This window comes from Pseudophryne corroboree, chromosome 2, assembly GCF_028390025.1.
Source record: "Pseudophryne corroboree isolate aPseCor3 chromosome 2, aPseCor3.hap2, whole genome shotgun sequence".
NCBI classification, from domain to species: Eukaryota; Metazoa; Chordata; class Amphibia; order Anura; family Myobatrachidae; genus Pseudophryne; species Pseudophryne corroboree.
Genome location: NC_086445.1, coordinates 389,627,225 through 389,644,830, shown reverse-complemented (window position 1 = coordinate 389,644,830; position 17,606 = coordinate 389,627,225). Strand labels below are relative to the sequence as shown.

Genomic DNA, 17,606 nt, shown 5'->3' with positions numbered 1-17,606 from the left:
GTTTTACTCTTTCACTTCTATTTTCCATTATCCTTTCTCTCTTCTGAACAAGCTTCTGCTCCTCCGCCTGATCAGAGAGCAAAATATATTTCAACAGTCCTAATATTTATTCCAATGTCTTGACTTTTAGGAATATACCACATGAATGTGGTATGGGTGTCAAGGTTGAGGCCTAATAGTTCCCTTATTTTTCAATAGATATGGTAGATACAAAACAATTTGTTTTCCATAGACTGAACTGAATAAACCAGTATTCCCAGTGTCAATTCTATATTAAGTCTGCCTAATGTTTCATTATACTGTATTTGTAGAGGTTTTGACTAGAGTTACTCTTAGTGTATGTGGTAGATTACTGCATGTATTATTCCACATGCAGTATATTTTACATGCAGTATTTTCCTATATGATAATAACTGCTTAGTAGTGCACACATTTTCACCCTGCATGCACACTCCAGATGTCACCATGCAATTAAAATATTGATTGGCACCTACACATGCTCATTGCTCAATGCTACTAGCCAGTGGGACTATGCGCTATATTGAAAACATTCCAAACCATAATGAATGACATATTAAATTGTGTCATAGGAAAACTAGCTCTGAAATGTAAAGAAAATCTGCCTGGGGCTTGATAAATATGAGTTAATTAATTGCTGAGTGTTCATAGCCAGGCAGCGTGTGGCATGTGTCTACTACCATACGTAATCCTGTAAAAGAAATTGCAAATGGCTGAAAAAAGCTAATTAAATCCTATGAAAACATGCTAAACAATAGTAGACTTTATATCACATCAATTTTCTAAATAAATGATAAATGATATTCCTTATTACAACACTTAACAAGGCAGAACTGACAAGCTTAAAGTACAATTTAGATGCGTATATGAATTGTTACCTAATGTAAAATACAAAAAATATAATATATATGAAGGGAGATAACAGCACAAATTAAAAATTAATCACGAGTAAAAGATGTATAGTTCTGCAGGAATTATGTTTTGACTTCATCTTATAAAATGTTACATAACATGCAAGTGAGGAGTCAGCGGCAGTATAGTAATTAATAGTTATTTTTAGAGAAATTCCCAGCAGTTTGTACAATATCTGTTAGAAATTGCTAAACTTATTAATAAAACAAAATAGCTCCTATTGCTTAAGCAGACAGTTATGTATCTCCCCAAATGTTAAAGCCCAGAGTACTAATAAATAAATCACGTTTTCTTTATGCATTAATAATTTATTGGAAATTGGGAGCTGTTTCTTTAGTTATATTGTATGATCCCAATTACTAAACCCCAATATAAAATAAATATTTTACAGGGAATTGATATATGTATGTATATGTATATATATATATATATATATATATATATATATATATATAATTGTTGCCAGTTGTATACATATTTAATTAGGGAAGGGATGTGTTGCCCCACATGGAGCTAGGCTCTGCATTTTTGGAGGATGATTTCTAAGAATCCATTTGCCTGTGGGGGGGTTTTGTTTGGTTTGGTTTTATAATGCAGTCATTTTTTTACATTGTAATTTTCTTCCTGCTTTTGAATCTCATACAGACTTTATTTTTTTTTGCTTTTAGTTTTGAGTATACAGTAGATTGGACACTAATATGTTCTTATTAAAAAACAGATGGTGGTGTGTTTTTATTCATGAGTTCCCTTGACTGATTGAGCAACGGTAACAATCGTACATGCTAAATGTACATTATAAAAGTGTCTGTGACATGAAAGTGTTATGATTCTTAGTTTCTTTTCCACCATATTTCCCAACTTTTCTGTATCATTTCCTAATCACTTATTAAACCCTGTGTTACACAGGACCATGTACTAATGACAGAGTGACCACATCCTGCGGGCTCATAATTCCCCATAGACATAGCTACACCTGCACACTTGACCACTCCCTTTAGTATTGGAACCTGGGTGCATCCCATGCTGCCAACAAGAAGGATGCAAATGCTCATGTTTGGAGGAGGGTGAAAAAGAAAACCCATGATAATAATTTCACTATACTTTCTTGAGATACGGAATTGACCTATTCTAAAAAAGTGACTGCTGTCAAAACAACAAGAAGTCTCAGCACATTGTCAAATATATGTAAAAATAACTAAGGGGTCTATTTACTAAGCCTTGGATGGAGTTAAAGTCGCTGGAGATAAAGTACCAGCCAATCGGCTCCTAACTGCCATGTCACAGGCTGTTTTTGAAAAATAACAGTTTGGAGCCTATTGGCTGGTACTTTATCTCCAGCGACTTTATCTCCATCCAAGGGTTGGTAAATAGACCCCTAACTTTCTAATCTCCCTCCAATATATATAAGCAAACAAAGACAGGGACTGAAATCTCTTTACTATTATACTGTACAGCACCTTATATTTCTTATACATAAGGAGACTATGTCTGTCCCTATTAATGTCGTTATCTATAGCCAGACAAAGGAGATTTTGCATATGCCATACATGATTTTTTTATAGCTCTATTAAATAAATGAATTGATCGATACACCAAGTTATTTTTGTTTTTTATAAATCATAGTAGTCTTTTCAGGAGCAGCCTTTCAGTGAGCTCATACTATACTTGCAACAGTTGTTGAGTAATTGCTTTCCTGTTATGTCCAGATATATTTGTATTGTTTTTGTGTGATATTAAATAGTACTTTGCTTCTTGTTCTAATGGCCTTTTCTGTTATATATGACTGTATTTATTAATAACACTGTTTAATCAATTACTATATTGTGAATGCATGGGGTACTGCATTTTTAACATTTACTAATACCACTGTTAATTCAGATCTCTGAGTGTAAACCAGCTGAATACACTATTGTTCAGTCCAGAAGTAAAGTGGGCACATTTACTACCCTTCCTGAGCTGGGCGCATATTGGGGGTAATTCTGAGTTGATCGCAGCAGGAACTTTGTTAGCAGTTGGGCAAAACTATGTGCACTGCAGGGGAGGTAGATATAACATATGAAGTGGAAGTTAGATTTGGGTGGGGTGTGTTCAAACTGAAATCTAAATTGCAGTGTAAAAATAAAGCAGCCAGTATTTATCCTGCACAGAAACAATATAACCCACCCAAATCTACCTCTCTCTGCATATGTTACATCTGCACCCCCTGCAGTGCACATGGTTTTGCCCAACTGCTAACAAAGTTCCTGCTGCGGTCAACTCAGAATTACCCCAATTGAGAATATGGCCAGCTGGATAAGCTAATCAAAATGTGCCTTTTTTAAGCAAGTTTGTACTTGCTATTTAGCTATATTGTCTAACGCTTCATGAGGCCCTCTGTGTTTTCTGCCTTTTACACAGTCAGTGCAAGTCCATACATTGCTAAAAATGAACAAGAATTGACTAGCGTTCTACTATACAGATTATTTGATTATACAAGTGGTTAAGTATGCCACAATTCTTAGTCCAGAAAAACAATTTTAAATACAATGATGCACTTACTTGATGCATCATGAATATAGAATGCTTCTCCTGTCATACTAAAATGATTCCATTGTAAAAACATCAGTTGTGGAATATCTTTGTGGTGTCAATGCAGAGATATCACAGGAGTTCCTGTTCAAATGGAATAGTAGCACTTAGTACAATACAATGTGACTTTGCCTAATTTTATGAGATTAACCCCATTTCCTAGCAATTATTTGCTCTTCTCATTAAACACCATGGATGAGATATAAAACAGAAGTTCATATCAGCTAACTGAAGACTATCATCGCAATACAAAGTAATAACAACATTACAATGAGTTACACAATAACAGATTTATGTTATGAGATTTATCTCTTGAGGTTTATCTATTTAATATTTACTACTATAGGGGTGAACAGCTAATTTTATTAGGGGGTGCACTGTAGAAGTGGCATGTCTAGCATTGCCTTTTGGGCGTGTCTAGCACTACCTTTTCAGCGCCCAGGAACATATGTAGCACTATTTTACATTCTCTCAGTAAAATCACATGACTTAATCTAATTTCTTGGTGACACAATTAATGAGCTCAATCCAATTAATGCCCCCGTACTTGAAAGGGTAGAGTTGCCATTGTGACAGCATCTAGCTCCAGTTTTGTGGATTTTTATATGTAGTTTTGCAGACAAAAATCTGCAAATTTGTTGGTACCACAAGAGTGACATACTGTATAGCACATGAGAGTAAATTGCGGTTAATTGGAATGACCCCAATGTGTTAGGTATATCAGCCTATTAATGAAAACTCAAATGAATATATTGAATAAAAAATAGCTGATTTTAACTGTAATCAGCTTAGTTGATTAGTACCTGACAATATTCAGCCCAGTGAATTCCAGTACTGGAAAGCAGATATAATCTGACATTTTGTGCATGGAAATAAAGGGCGAAATGTCAATGTTATTTAAAGAGGTTCCAGTACCTGACAGTCTTTTATATGATTTCTGGACTCTGCTATTCAGTATCTAGGTGCTCAAATGAAGCCAAGGGTCATAAAACAGGCAGGTTCAGACTGGCCCACAGGTGTACAGAGGAAATACCCCATGGGCTCCACTGTCTGTGGGCTACTCTATTATACATTATTACTCTACTAGACAGCCAGTAACATGGTGAAGCAAGACCATGGATGGACTTATGTGCTTATCTTATTTCTATGGAAACTGCAGCAACAGTAGTCCTACTGCCAATGAAAGTGGGCAGTTCTGACACACCCATGTCCACTCCTTTATAAAGGGTGCACATTCTTTGCAGGCTAACTATGTCCTCTCTAACAGTTGACCAAGTCACTCTTTGGTGGCTGGCCACACCCCCTCTGGTGGCTGGCCACACCCCTGAAGCTTGGGCCCTACCACTGCATTCCCCAGTCGACCCTTCATACCCCAGTCTGACACTGCAGCTAGGGCTTATAAAAACTAAACTAGGCATAGTCTCTTCCAAGATGCAAGTCCATCCAAAAAACAAAACAGTTGAAATATAGGAGGCACTGTTTCTTCTATATACCAAATTAAAATGTTTTAAACATTCATAGATTATTCATATCACACACAGTATAGGAAATATAATTCACTAGAACTATTTAGCTCATCCTGGTCATAAGGAGCAAAGATCTTTTTAGGTGTAAAAATTTGAGGTCCTATATAGGTATATATGCACATGTGTAGATAGAGAAATTAAAAATTGAAGACATGCATATTAACATAACAAGAATTCTTCTTCTCATATTTACTTTATTTAATAAAATACTAGAGCATATCTTAATGTATGTGATTGTAGCCATGTTTAAATAAATGAGACTAAGAAATAATACTTATTTGTGCCTTTGTTTTACCACTTTGCATTCATACCAACAACTCCATTTACTTAACCTAGGTATCTTACCTATTGCTTGGCCAAAGATAATGACTGACATTTTCTAACAAGGTAAACTAATAACCTCCACATCTTGTAGTTCTTTGATAGCTCAACATATGCACAAATCAATCTAACCAGTGTCCAATGGTGAGGGCTAATATTTTTCATTTATATATATGGTTTTGGAATTAGACATTTGATTAATAAACCTGCAGGTGAAAAAAAGTATGACCCCATAGTAAACACAAAACATACCCACCTCAGCACAGATTCCAGTGCTGCACCTCAGTTCAAAACTGACAAGACCAAGCAGAGAAATAAATTACTCAAACTAGGGAATTAAAATAGGTTGTTAACTGTGTATAAATCAAAAAGATGAATAAAATCATCAATGGAATCTGTGTATATAATAGCATGCAAGGTCTTCAGTAACAAAAAAGGGTTTTTTAGGAAGGCAAATGTCAACTTTTGGCATATTTTTGTATTATCTGGAGATTGTCTTACTTTCATCTTTTAATTGAGCTGTACAATCTACAGCATTATTTACAAACAAAGTTAATGAAAATAGAAATATTTCTGTGTGTGTAGATGTCTATAAAATAACTGGGGTGTAGTAGGGTATGCCGGCGGCCAGCATACCGGCACCGGAAACCCGACCGCCGACATACTGACTGCTGGGCGAGTGCAAATGAACCCCTTGCAGGCTGGCTGCGTTTGCCACGCTATCTATTCTCCCTCCAGGGGGGTTGTGGACCCCCAAGAGGGAGAAAAGGTGTTGGTATGCCGGCTGTCGGGATTCCGGCACTGGTATACTGTGCGCCGGGATCCCGACAGCCGGCAAACTGAAGACCACCCAAATAACTGATATATGTTATGGTCTATCAAATATTCTTGATTAATTTAGTCTGTCTTCTGTCTTTGTTTTAGAATTATTCTGTTCTGGATATGAGACCTCCTTCGACAGTCATCACTTTGAACAATGCCATGTACTGGCAAGAATTTGAAGAGACATGTGTCTATGAATGTTTGGATGGTAAAGACTGCCAGAGCTTCTTTTGTTGCTATGATGAATGTAAATCTGGCTCATGGAGGAGAGGTCGGATACATATAGACCTTTTAGAATTGGACTCATACTCCAGAGTCTTTTTTCCAACATCGTTCTTGCTGTTTAACCTTGTATACTGGGTTGGATATCTCTACCTATAAAGACTCACATTGTGAAGACTGCTTTTATTTAAAATTAGTCCAACAAAAAAACAATATCCAGAGGATATAAAAGACTTTTCGTCCTCACACTCACCAGGAAATTCTTTGGTATGTGTTTATTGGGGACTGAATAAGAAACAAGGACTCTATTTAAAGAGTTTAAGTGTGAAATGCCTAATTACTTTTTACCACAATGCTTATAAATTCTTATATACTAAAATCTATATTTGGCATAGAAAATTATACTGGAAAGATATCAGCAAATTATATTGTATGATAAAAAAAGTAATGAAAAATATCATTGCATCATTTAATTTCTATATAAAAGTCAACATTTTTTATTAGCACAGAAAAAGAAAACTTGAGTTTATCTAAAAAAAATCTTAATAAAAGCCATGTTTATTTTGTAAATTGATAATACCTTGCAGCATTTTAGAAAAGAAAATGTGAGCTTAGCCTGGCTAAGCCTAAAATCTACTGGAATGTAGCAAGTTTGGGCAAAATGTACTTAAGAATTATCTAATCATAAAGTTAGTAGATACAGGTGACAAAGCTTTTACAATAGTAGGTGATTTTAAATTGTCTTGGAAAAGGTCTGAAAATACCTGATTGTGATATTGTTTTTAGGAAGAGACAGGCAGAGTAGATGGGCTGTGTGGTTCTTATCTGCCTTAAAATTATGTTTCTGAATAAGAAACTTGAACACAAACTTTATATAAAATTAGAACTAGAACAAATCCCATTTTTTTACTGCTATTTATAGATTAAGTGTCCCTTATAATTCACCTATATTTAATAAGAATGGAAAGGTTTCTCTAGGACTCCTGCACTAGGCTAGAATTTCCCCATAATTATCAATGTCATATGTCCTATGTCACATTGGCATCTTTAATCTGACTTAACAGATATATGAAAAGACAAAACAAAATAAACACTTTTTTATATTTACTATATTTTATAAAACGGTGTTGTTTATTTCATAGTCAGCTGTTACTGGACATCAAGGGGATGAAGTGGTAACAGACATTGCATTGCAAGTACTGAGAAACATAAGGGTTGTACCTACAGTATGAGCTATTAACAACCAGCACAACTACTCTCTAAACCACTAATTAATTATTACATGTAGAGATGTCTACCAGGCTTCTGACCTTACTATGTTTACTTAAATTGCATAGAAAACAGTATCAGATTACAGTTAACCCCACCAGTCTACTAAATGCTGGGTTGCCTTTCAGCTTCATGTAATGTAATAGCACAGATGTAAGAAAATACCCACTTACACCCATGTTTTAACGGTTTACATTGTTGATGAGCATTTCGCTTTATAAATAAATAGATTTGTACTTCTTTTGTCCTGCTTTTCATACGGCTAGAATCAAGTAGTGTAACATCATATTTTATAATACAATCATGCGTTGTATAAGATGCAATGAGAAAAGCGAGAACTGAAAGGACATCAGTTAGAGATACTGTAGCTGCAGTTTGAATAAGCTCTGTGCCATACTGCACCTCACAATCACCATCTCACAAACAGCTAAACTCTATCATTTTACAAGCTGGTGTAGAGAAGTGTCATTGCGCCAGAAACAAAGTTGTTTTCAAAAGTCTACTGAAAAGCCATCAGTTCAGCTACTGGATACAGTAAATTCAATTGTCATTGCTCTTGTCATCTCTTTTTCTCATTTGGTTATCTCAATAGCTTTCTTGGTAGCAACAGCTTCACATGAGCAACAGGTGTCCTGGCTCTGTGTCCTCCAGCCAGCATAGTGCGCTTAGTAGGATACTAGACAAAAAATTCCACCAAACTTTTTTTTCAAAAATATGTTTATTGTTTTCATAGGGTTAAAACAGTACATCATAAATAAGATGATATCAATAGGCATCATATATCAAACTGGTAAGGACATGTTTTAGGACATCACAGGTCCTTAAGAAATAGTACAAAACATAATATACACAGTATTATTTGGACTATTCTGTCCATTTACCTAACCCAACCAATTACATTAGGTGTTAATGACAACAATCAAATATAAATAAATAGAGAAAAATGGAAGGGGGGGGGGGGGGCGATTGACAAGGGATAAAAGGGGAAGAGTAGAGGGGGGTTGAGTATTTCCAAGATGTACAATAGAAACCTTTCCCATCAAAACTAACCAATCTATTTAACACGGCTCCAGCCTACATAAATCGATAATCATGCTGATAACACCCAACCAGACAATGAACTTCCTTTCTGTTTAAGACACATTCCGAAACAAGAACCAGTAGTGGTAGTTTCAAACACTTTTAGTAAATTAGTTTGAGTTTGAGAGTCTAATGACTCAATAAAAGGTTTCCACCTTGTGTAAAAAAGTGTTACCCCAGCTTCCAAGGCAGGAAAGAGGGTTTGTCTATCACAATACAGAGTTTTAAGTTTTAAAGATTTTACAGCTCCAAGAAAAGGAGAAGTAGAGGCAGTCCAGTTACAGAACAGAACTTTTTTAGCCACCGTAACAATTATAGTTAATTGAGGTCTATATTTTTTATCATTTACCCCCAAGTGCCATTTCGAAAAGTTAGCACATAGCAAAGCAGTTGGGTCAATTGGAAACTGTCTGTAGAAAATAGAGTTAATATCATTCATAGCTTTACCCCAGAATTTTTGGATCTTAAGGCAAAGCCAGAAATTATGGTAGAAGGTAGCGTTAGGACATTTACTTTTACGACAATTGCCTGTCTCTTCTGGAATCATATGTTTCCTTCGATCCTGATAAATATATACAAAATGAATTGTTTGTATATTAACCTCCTGCATCCAACAGCTTCGAAGACATCTTAATGCTGAGTCATAAAGCAGAAGTGATTCCTGGGATGCAATAGAGGGAATATCACGTGCCCAAACTTCAACAGTTTGTTTCCAAACCTAAGTAGGAGTAGATTTTACCAGTTCTGAACACAAGTATCTGGTCTTGTATTCCATCAAACTTTTACATAATTACAAAAGCATTTGTAGCACAAAGGTCAAAGCCTTCTCCAGAACCAAAGGATGGAGGAGGATTGCTTAAGATAAAATGTAATTTGATAGTTGCAAGCAGGTGATTGTTTTAAGATTTCTGAGTATTATAGGTAGTTTTAGTTTCTATGATACATTTATCATTTGGGGTAATTAAGTGTATTTGGTCACTATTTTGTTTGAACTAATGGGTTGTTTTCAATACTACATTAATTCTCAGACCTGCTTTTTTCTGAAAAGTTTTCATGCCATAAGAATTGAGGAGGTTTTCAAAGAAGGATGTCCAAAATTATTCCGCTTGTTAAATTGTGTCCTCTGAACAGTTTCATAGGTAGAAAAAGGATGAGTTCAGGTCAACAAAATCTTTGAGCTTATATGAGAAATGTTTTGGGTAGTGCAAATGTATTATAATTTAAAACAACTTCTGAGAAAATTTCAATATTATAGATAATTGGTAACTGTCACGCGGCCACATTGCAGCTCTTAAAACATGAAATCGTAGGTAGAGACTCTTGTTATATACACTTCAAAACTTAAAAGCATTATATTTCATCTTATCTTTTCTCTGTATTTACCCCTTGATGAGAAGGGTTGTTTTTTTTTTTTTAGCTTCCTCTCATTTCTTTCCAAATAAAATAGCACAATTTGCATTTTAATAATTGATTTTCTGTCCTTATACCAAAATAACTTTCTGATTATGAGATAATCATATAAACCAAATTTGTTTATTCCTTTTAGCCTGCTCTCATTATCTTTTACTGCCAAGGGAACATCTATTTGCCTTCTTGTTAATCTACAAGTAAACTAGGAAGTCAGTAGGGGACATACACTTTTGAGAAATAAAACGTGACATGAAGTTTGCTTACTCCCTAGATGACATCACTTTCTTCTTTGTAGGTACCAGCTGCAGTAAAATTATTTAATAAATTGCAGTTTGCAGAAAAATCATTAGAGACACACAAAACCATTGTGTTTAGTGTAAGATATAGCTTTATAATGAAAAAAATGTGTTGTCACCGCACAGCAAAGGGTTTCAAGAAAAGGCAGATAAAGTCATCAAATCAATATTCAAAATGTGTTAACGGACTACCTGCTGACAGCTTTAAACTCAACCAGATTCGCAATACAGAAATTGCTTACTCAGTAGAGCATTGCGGAAATCAAGTTATGAGGACTGTTTATAGGGTCTTGGTTTAATCAAGCACCAGTAGGGAGACACAATCAGGGTAACCACCCACAGAAGACTAGAGATGTGCAGTTCAGTTCTCCAAAAATCAGAATGATTCTAACCAAATCTTGGTTTGGATCCTCCCGCGGTTTGGAATTAAATACAGTTACCGGTTTTGGATTGCAAAACGTACATTATTTAAGCTGTTTATATCGCTTTTTGTGATGATTATCAATTTTTAAGGAAATTTTTCTAATTGAGCCAAAAATCAAATCCAGACAAAAACACTTGAGGGTGGTTTTGCTAAAACAAAAACACAATGATGAATTAAAGCCAAATCCAAAACACAGGGGTCCAAACACCTTTTATATATTGCATAAAAAGTAAAATGCACAAACCATTTTTAATTATAAGATACAAATTTAAATATGAACTGTTGGGGGAGGGTCTCTAGACACATAAATAATGCATTTGGAAAAATTATATATTCCACAAAAAAGTATATGGTGCCATCTGCTACAGTAAGTAGAGATCTTTCAACAGAGCACCATTAGAGATACTGCCAGAAGATCCATGTAATGAGGAAATAAAAAAACTAAAAATATATAAATTTAACTGTTCCATGCCCCAAAATTCCAATTATAAGTTTTATTTGTGGTTTTGTCACTAAGCCTCATGGACAATTTAATATATCTTTTGCACAGATTATAAACATGGTATTAAACAGTCACCACTACACACATTAAACATGAAAAGTATGATTATTATCACTATTATTATTATTAGTAGTAGTAGTAGTAGTAGCAGCAATAATAATAATAATAATAATAATAATAATAACTAGCTGATGTGCCCTGTCAAATGGGCAAAAATTTGCTGGGTGGTACATTTTACCCCTAACCCACATTTTACCCCACCCGCACTAAGTAGGAGTTCCGCTTAGTGGGTGGTTGCAAATAACTGCCACAGTTTCCAGACCAACCAGCAGGTCACATGTTCCAGGTCAGCCAGCAGGTGCACAGGGAGAGTTCACCAAATGTCACATTTTCTAGAGCACAATAGTGATGTATTGTAAAGGGGGGTACTCACGGAGCGATATTCTAAGCAATCTGACTAGATTGCTTAGAATATCGGCATGATCGCTCCATGTGTAGCCCCCTCAGCGATAGCGATGCGCGGCCCAGCACATCGCTATCGCTGCTGCTAGATTGGCCTGCATGCAGGCCAATCTAGCGGGTCGCTCACTTCACCCGCTGGGTGAAATGAGCAGCCCCCCCGTCTCCCCCCGCACGCTCAGCACAGATCGCGCTGTGCTGAGCGCCGGGAGAGATGTGTGCTGAGCGGTTCGCTCAGCACACATCTCTCCAGCATCGGGCCGTGAGTACTGGCCTTAAGTGTCAGGCAATTTGCACATAACTCTGAAATGAAACAACCAATTATAATGCCAATATGTTTCTGAAAATCTACGGACAAATACCTTTTTACCTAATTTGGTGTATGATGTGCCCTGCTAAGACAATGGCATCATAGAAATATTTCACTCATAAAAGCCATCCTTCTATTAATATATAGAGAATAATAATAATAATAATAATAATAATAATAATAATAATCTTAAGTAGACAAGTAAAGGGTTCCCTTAATTCAAGTAGTAGAATTTTCATTCCAGCTACACTTAAATAGAAACAAGTGTCAAATAAGTATCAATGCCACAAGGTTGAATATGTAGTCATATCACAATAGAGAGATAAGCACTAGGACAGATATCAAATTACCACCACAGGAAAAAATACCAGGATAGAGATTAATAACGCTTGCAATGTGTTACTACTAGCAGACTTTAAGTACCAGTCCTCTTTATATATTTTGTCTCCTTGTCATCATCTGCGACTTCCCGAACCAATGACACTTTAAACATGGATAGAGGTAAGGTATGATTCAGAGAAACCATGTCATACCTTTCTATGTTAAGTAGCAGAGCAGAGATAGAAGGAGTTAAACCTGCTGTCTCCTGAAGTTAAGAATATCAAAAGGTTAGAGGTGAAAATGTTCAATCATAAAAACTTGAAAGACAGACATGCACTTTTGTGAATCAAGGAGGTTTAGTAGTTTGAATTCTATGAAACTACTGTTCACAATTTCTATAATATAATTCTATAAAACAACTCACACATTTCTATAATGTAATGTTATACTCAGGCCCGGTGCTACCCGCTTAGCAAGGGTATGCAAAGCAGGGAGGTGCCGGCCTGGAGAAGTGCTCTCCCTGTTCTACTCCCCTGCTTCTGTCGGCAGAATCTGCAGTGACATGCAGTGTTACAGCCACCGCTGTGCCTGTAAAACTCAAGGAGGCACCGGCAAAGTCAGCTGTGTCCGCTGTGAAGTGCGGCTCTCCTCTACAGCCTTCCCCCCTCCTAGTGGCGGATCAGGTTTGCCACAGCCCAGCTGGAGGGGAGACAAACAGATGCCATACACTAGGACCCAGCGGCTTGCCAGAGCCCCAACGTCATGTTCTGTGCATGCACGGCACCTGTGATCACCTGTTTCTTGCACAGCAGGAAATGCCAGCTGCACAGCAAAGGACAGGATCCCGCACTGCCAGTGAAATAAGAACAGCAGCTACCCACCTGCACTTTCACAGGATCATATCTACATTCTGCAGTCGCCTCACTCCTGCACAGAGCCCTGGGAGTGCCAGAATGTGGGGCTGCAGGTGATGGGGAAAACAGCCATGTCTACATGAGGCCATCCAGGTCAGTGGCAAATGGTTGGGGAGCAGACAGGGAATGTACATTGTCACCCTGTGCATGACCCACTGTCCTGCTATCCTGTGTATATGTCCCTTTTGTCACCCTCATACCTATATCCCCTCCGTCACCCCATCACCCCCGTACGTATGTCCCCTCCGTCACCCCGGTACATAAGACCCCTCCATCACTCTGTGTGTACGTCTCCTCCATCACCCTGTGTATACATCCCCTCCATCATCCCTGTATATGCCCTCTCCATCACTCTGAGTGCATGATCCACTGTTACTCTGTGTGTACATCCACTCTGTCACTCTCGTGTATATACCCTCTGTCACCCTGAGTGCATGACCCACTGTCACTCCCGTGTATGTCCCTTCCATCACCCCATGTATGTCATCTCCATCACCCCGTTTATTTCCCCTCCATCACACCATGTACAGTATGTCCCCTCCATCACCCTATGTATATGCACCACTGGCACCCCACATGTAAAAAAAGAGGGATGTGGTTTGTGGGGATTGCATATCCTGAGAGGCCATGCCCAGGGCCGAAACTAGGATTATCATCACCTGGGGCAAGGCAGTAATTTGGCGCCCCCGCTTTCCCCCCAAAAGAAAAAACCCCATAAAAAACAAACCATGCCAGACTAAAATAATCAGAGTATCAAAAACATTTTTTAAAAAGGGGATACTATTAGACAATGGGGGTCAATCTGAGTGCAAATCTATGCCGCCACCCACTGAGAGTGTATTTTATCTTAGCAGAAGTGCGAACGAAGGGATTGCAGAGCGGCTACAAAATCATTTTTTGCAGTTTCTGAGTAGCTTCAAACCTACTCAGCACTTGCGATCACTTTAGACCATTCAGTTCCTGATTTGACGTCCTGCGTTTGCCCAGCCACACCTGCATTTTTCCTGGCATGCCTGCGTTTTTCTGAACACTCCCTGAAAACGGTCAGCTGACACCCAGAAATGCCCTCTTCCTGTCAATCACTCTGCGTCTGCCAGTGCGACTGAAAAGCATTGCTAGACTCTGTGTAAAACTACATCGTTCATTGTAATAGTACGCAGTGCGTGCGCATTGCGCCGCATGCGCGGAAGTGCCGGTATTTTGCCTCATCGAGTGAATGCAGCTAGTGAACAACTCGGAATGACCACCAATATTCCCCATTGTGCCTCAAATTCCCTATGCTTCACATGCCCCACCAGCAGGGTGTTCAACTACATGCTCCTCTGTGTGTCCTCATACAGTACATTGCAATATGGGGGTAATTCAGACCTGATCGTAGCAGCAAATTTGTTAGCAGTTGGGCAAAACCATGGGGGTGATTTAGCACATCTACGATCAGCTTCCCTGACATGCGCGGGGACGCCCAGCACAGGGCTAGTCCGCCCCACATGTCAGTCCCTACCCCATCGCACAAGTACAAAAGCATCGCACAGCGGCATGCCCGGATCACAGTGGCTGCGTTTGCTGCGGCCCGCACCCCCAACTGTCCAAGCATGCATTGCCCGGATCGTGCCCTTTAAACGGCGGCAAAACACACCGGCCCATTCCCCTCTCTCCCAGCGACCGCCTCTGCCTGTTAATCAGGCAGAGGTGATCGCAGGGCTAAGATAGCCGTCAGCTGTCTGGCATACACCGGCGTACTGGGGCACTGGCGCATGCGCACACACACACGCATGCTAACACGCACAGCAGAATCAGGTCTAAATTAGTCCCCATGTGCACTACAGGGTGGGCAGATATAACATGTGCAGAGAGAGTTAGATTTGGGTGGTGTGTGTTCAAACTGAAATCTAAATTACAGTGCAGAAATAAAGTAGGCAGTATTTACTCTGCACAGAAACAAATAACCCACACAAATCTAAATCTCTCTGCAAATGTTATATATGTCACACCTGCAGTGCACATGGCTTTGCTCAACTACTTACAAATTTGTTGCTACGATCAGGTCTGAATTACCCCCTATATCATCACTGCACTACATTAGGCTGACCATGTTATCCCTTTAACCTGGGACACTCATGAATTGCACAGGTTCTGTGGCTGGTTGACTACAAGCCTGCATTTCACCTGGTTTTACAGAACCTATATAATTCATGAGTGTCCCAGGTTAAAGGGATAATATGGTCAGCCTAACTACATTCCCCTATCCACTGCACTACATCACATCCCCTTATATGCTACACCACATCAGTGCACTACATGCCCCTATATACTGCAATACATTACTACACTACATACATCACTACACTACATCCCCCTATAAGCTTCACCAAATTCCCCCATCTGGGAGGCAAAGCAGAGGTTGATACTGCTAACTGGGAGCATAGTGCCAATAATAAAGTCTTTCTTTAAACTCACAACAAAGCTTCTGTAGTGATACTTGGTGAGATTTGGTGGTTGTTCAGGCTCTTAGTTTTCACTGTCAAGTGGATAGCTAGCAAAGTGAGCCTTTCATTTCTATAACATCGGTGACTGCACCTGTTACCAAGCAAAAGCCTGGGGCAAAGTGTCCTCTCAATGGTGTGTAGTCGGCAGGTTGTTATTAGTTGGTGATGGGCAGGCAGCCGGGATCATAGCCAGCTGAAAAACACAGCACCAACAGCTCGCTTCTGTAGCTTGCATGGTGCACTGCAAGCTAGTCGCTACACTGCATGGCAAAGAAGAGAGTTTATGACAGTAGCCAACTTAGGAGAGACCCCAGGTACTGGAGCTCACCCACACAGTGTTGGATTCAGCTGCGGGCAGACAGGCTGGTCAGAGATATTGCCACGGGAGCCATCTGCTGTCTCACTGGCGCAGCACAGCAAAAAAAAAACCTCTGCTTCTCTGTAACTCCTCAGCACCAACTCAAATCCTACATGCCCCCTTAGCCACCCCCCCCCCTCCCCCTAGTTGCGGCCTTGCCATGCCCCTTGGAGTGAAACCACATTGCTCTTCTGTCACCACATGTGCCTATGGCATGCGCAGATATACCTAGACTTGGTAAACTCCCCCTTGCCCTGTCATGGTGCCCCTCCTGTAATTTTCTTCTGGATCTGCCCCTACCCCCCCTTCCTCCCCACCTTTCTGCTCCTCCTGGCTGCACCTGTGAATTGCTGCATCCCTGCTGGAGGGAAGTCAGATAGACACCTGGCGCTAGCACCTAGTGGCTTGCTGGAGTCCCAACAGGCACTGCCTGCTTCCAATGGCAGTTAACTCCAGCCAGGCAGTACACACAACATAAGACCTCATGCAGCCAGGAAACACACTACAGTGGTTTCCGGCAAAGACAGTGGCTAATGGAGTGAGGGGAAAATAATATGGGAGCTGTCCAAACTGGATGTAGAGGGGGGATTTGTCTCCATGTGTACTGTTTGTCCCTCTGTCACCCCACATATATGCTCCTCTGTCACCCTGTATATGTCCCTCTGTCACCCTGTGTATGTGTGCCACTGTCACCATGTGTATGTCATCCTGTATATGTCCCTCTGTCACCCTGTGTATGTGTGCCACTGTCACCATGTGTATGTCACCCTGTATATGCCCCTCTGTCACCCCATGTATATGTGTCACTTTCACCCTGTATATGCCCCTATGTCACCCCGTGTATGTCCCCCTGCCACCATATGTATGTCACCCAGTATATGTCCCTCTGCCATGCCCCTTATAGAGAGACCATGCCTTTTCTGGTACCAAGTTCCATTAACCCTTCTCCCCTTCCTCTATCATGGTGCCCACACATTTTTTCTGGATCCAACTCTACTGTGTCTGGGTGGCATAATGTGTAAATAGCATTACTGTGGACAGTAATTGTAAGGGGCAGTACTACTGTGGGAATTATGTGTATAAGCAGCACTACTACTGAGGGCATTGTATATAAAGGGGACTACTATTGTGGGCATTGTGTGTATATGGGGCACTACTACTGTGGGTATTGTATAAGGGACTCTACTACTCTGGGCATTATGTGTATACGGGAAACTGCTACTGTGAGCATTGTGTATAAGAGGCACTACTGTGTGGCATAACATATATAAGGGGCACTACTGTGTGGCATAATACATATAAGTGGTACTACTGTAATGTGAATAAGGGGCACTACTATATGGTGTAATATGAATCAGGGGCACTACGTGCTGTGTACTGTGAATCAG

General features: G+C 39.4%; 1 protein-coding gene and 1 long non-coding RNA gene across 4 annotated transcripts in view; one reads left to right on the top strand and one right to left on the bottom strand.

The window, feature by feature from the left end:
* The window catches only part of GABRG3 (gamma-aminobutyric acid type A receptor subunit gamma3), an 832,639-nt gene extending 825,143 nt beyond the window's left edge, over positions 1 to 7,496 (top strand). The window contains exon 9 of the mRNA XM_063953303.1: positions 6,270 to 7,496. Within this exon, the coding sequence (XP_063809373.1) occupies positions 6,270 to 6,548 (279 nt within the window). The 3' untranslated portion in view covers positions 6,549 to 7,496. The remainder of the gene's footprint in view (positions 1 to 6,269) is intronic.
* The window catches only part of LOC135022295 (uncharacterized), a 124,725-nt gene that overhangs the window by 24,722 nt on the left and 82,397 nt on the right, over positions 1 to 17,606 (bottom strand). For 2 of the 3 annotated variants that reach the window (XR_010219453.1, XR_010219441.1), the window contains exon 2: positions 3,469 to 3,582. The exons of the other annotated variant lie outside the window; for it this stretch is intronic. This is a non-coding gene — a long non-coding RNA (uncharacterized LOC135022295). The remainder of the gene's footprint in view (positions 1 to 3,468; positions 3,583 to 17,606) is intronic. 3 annotated transcript variants of the gene reach the window in all.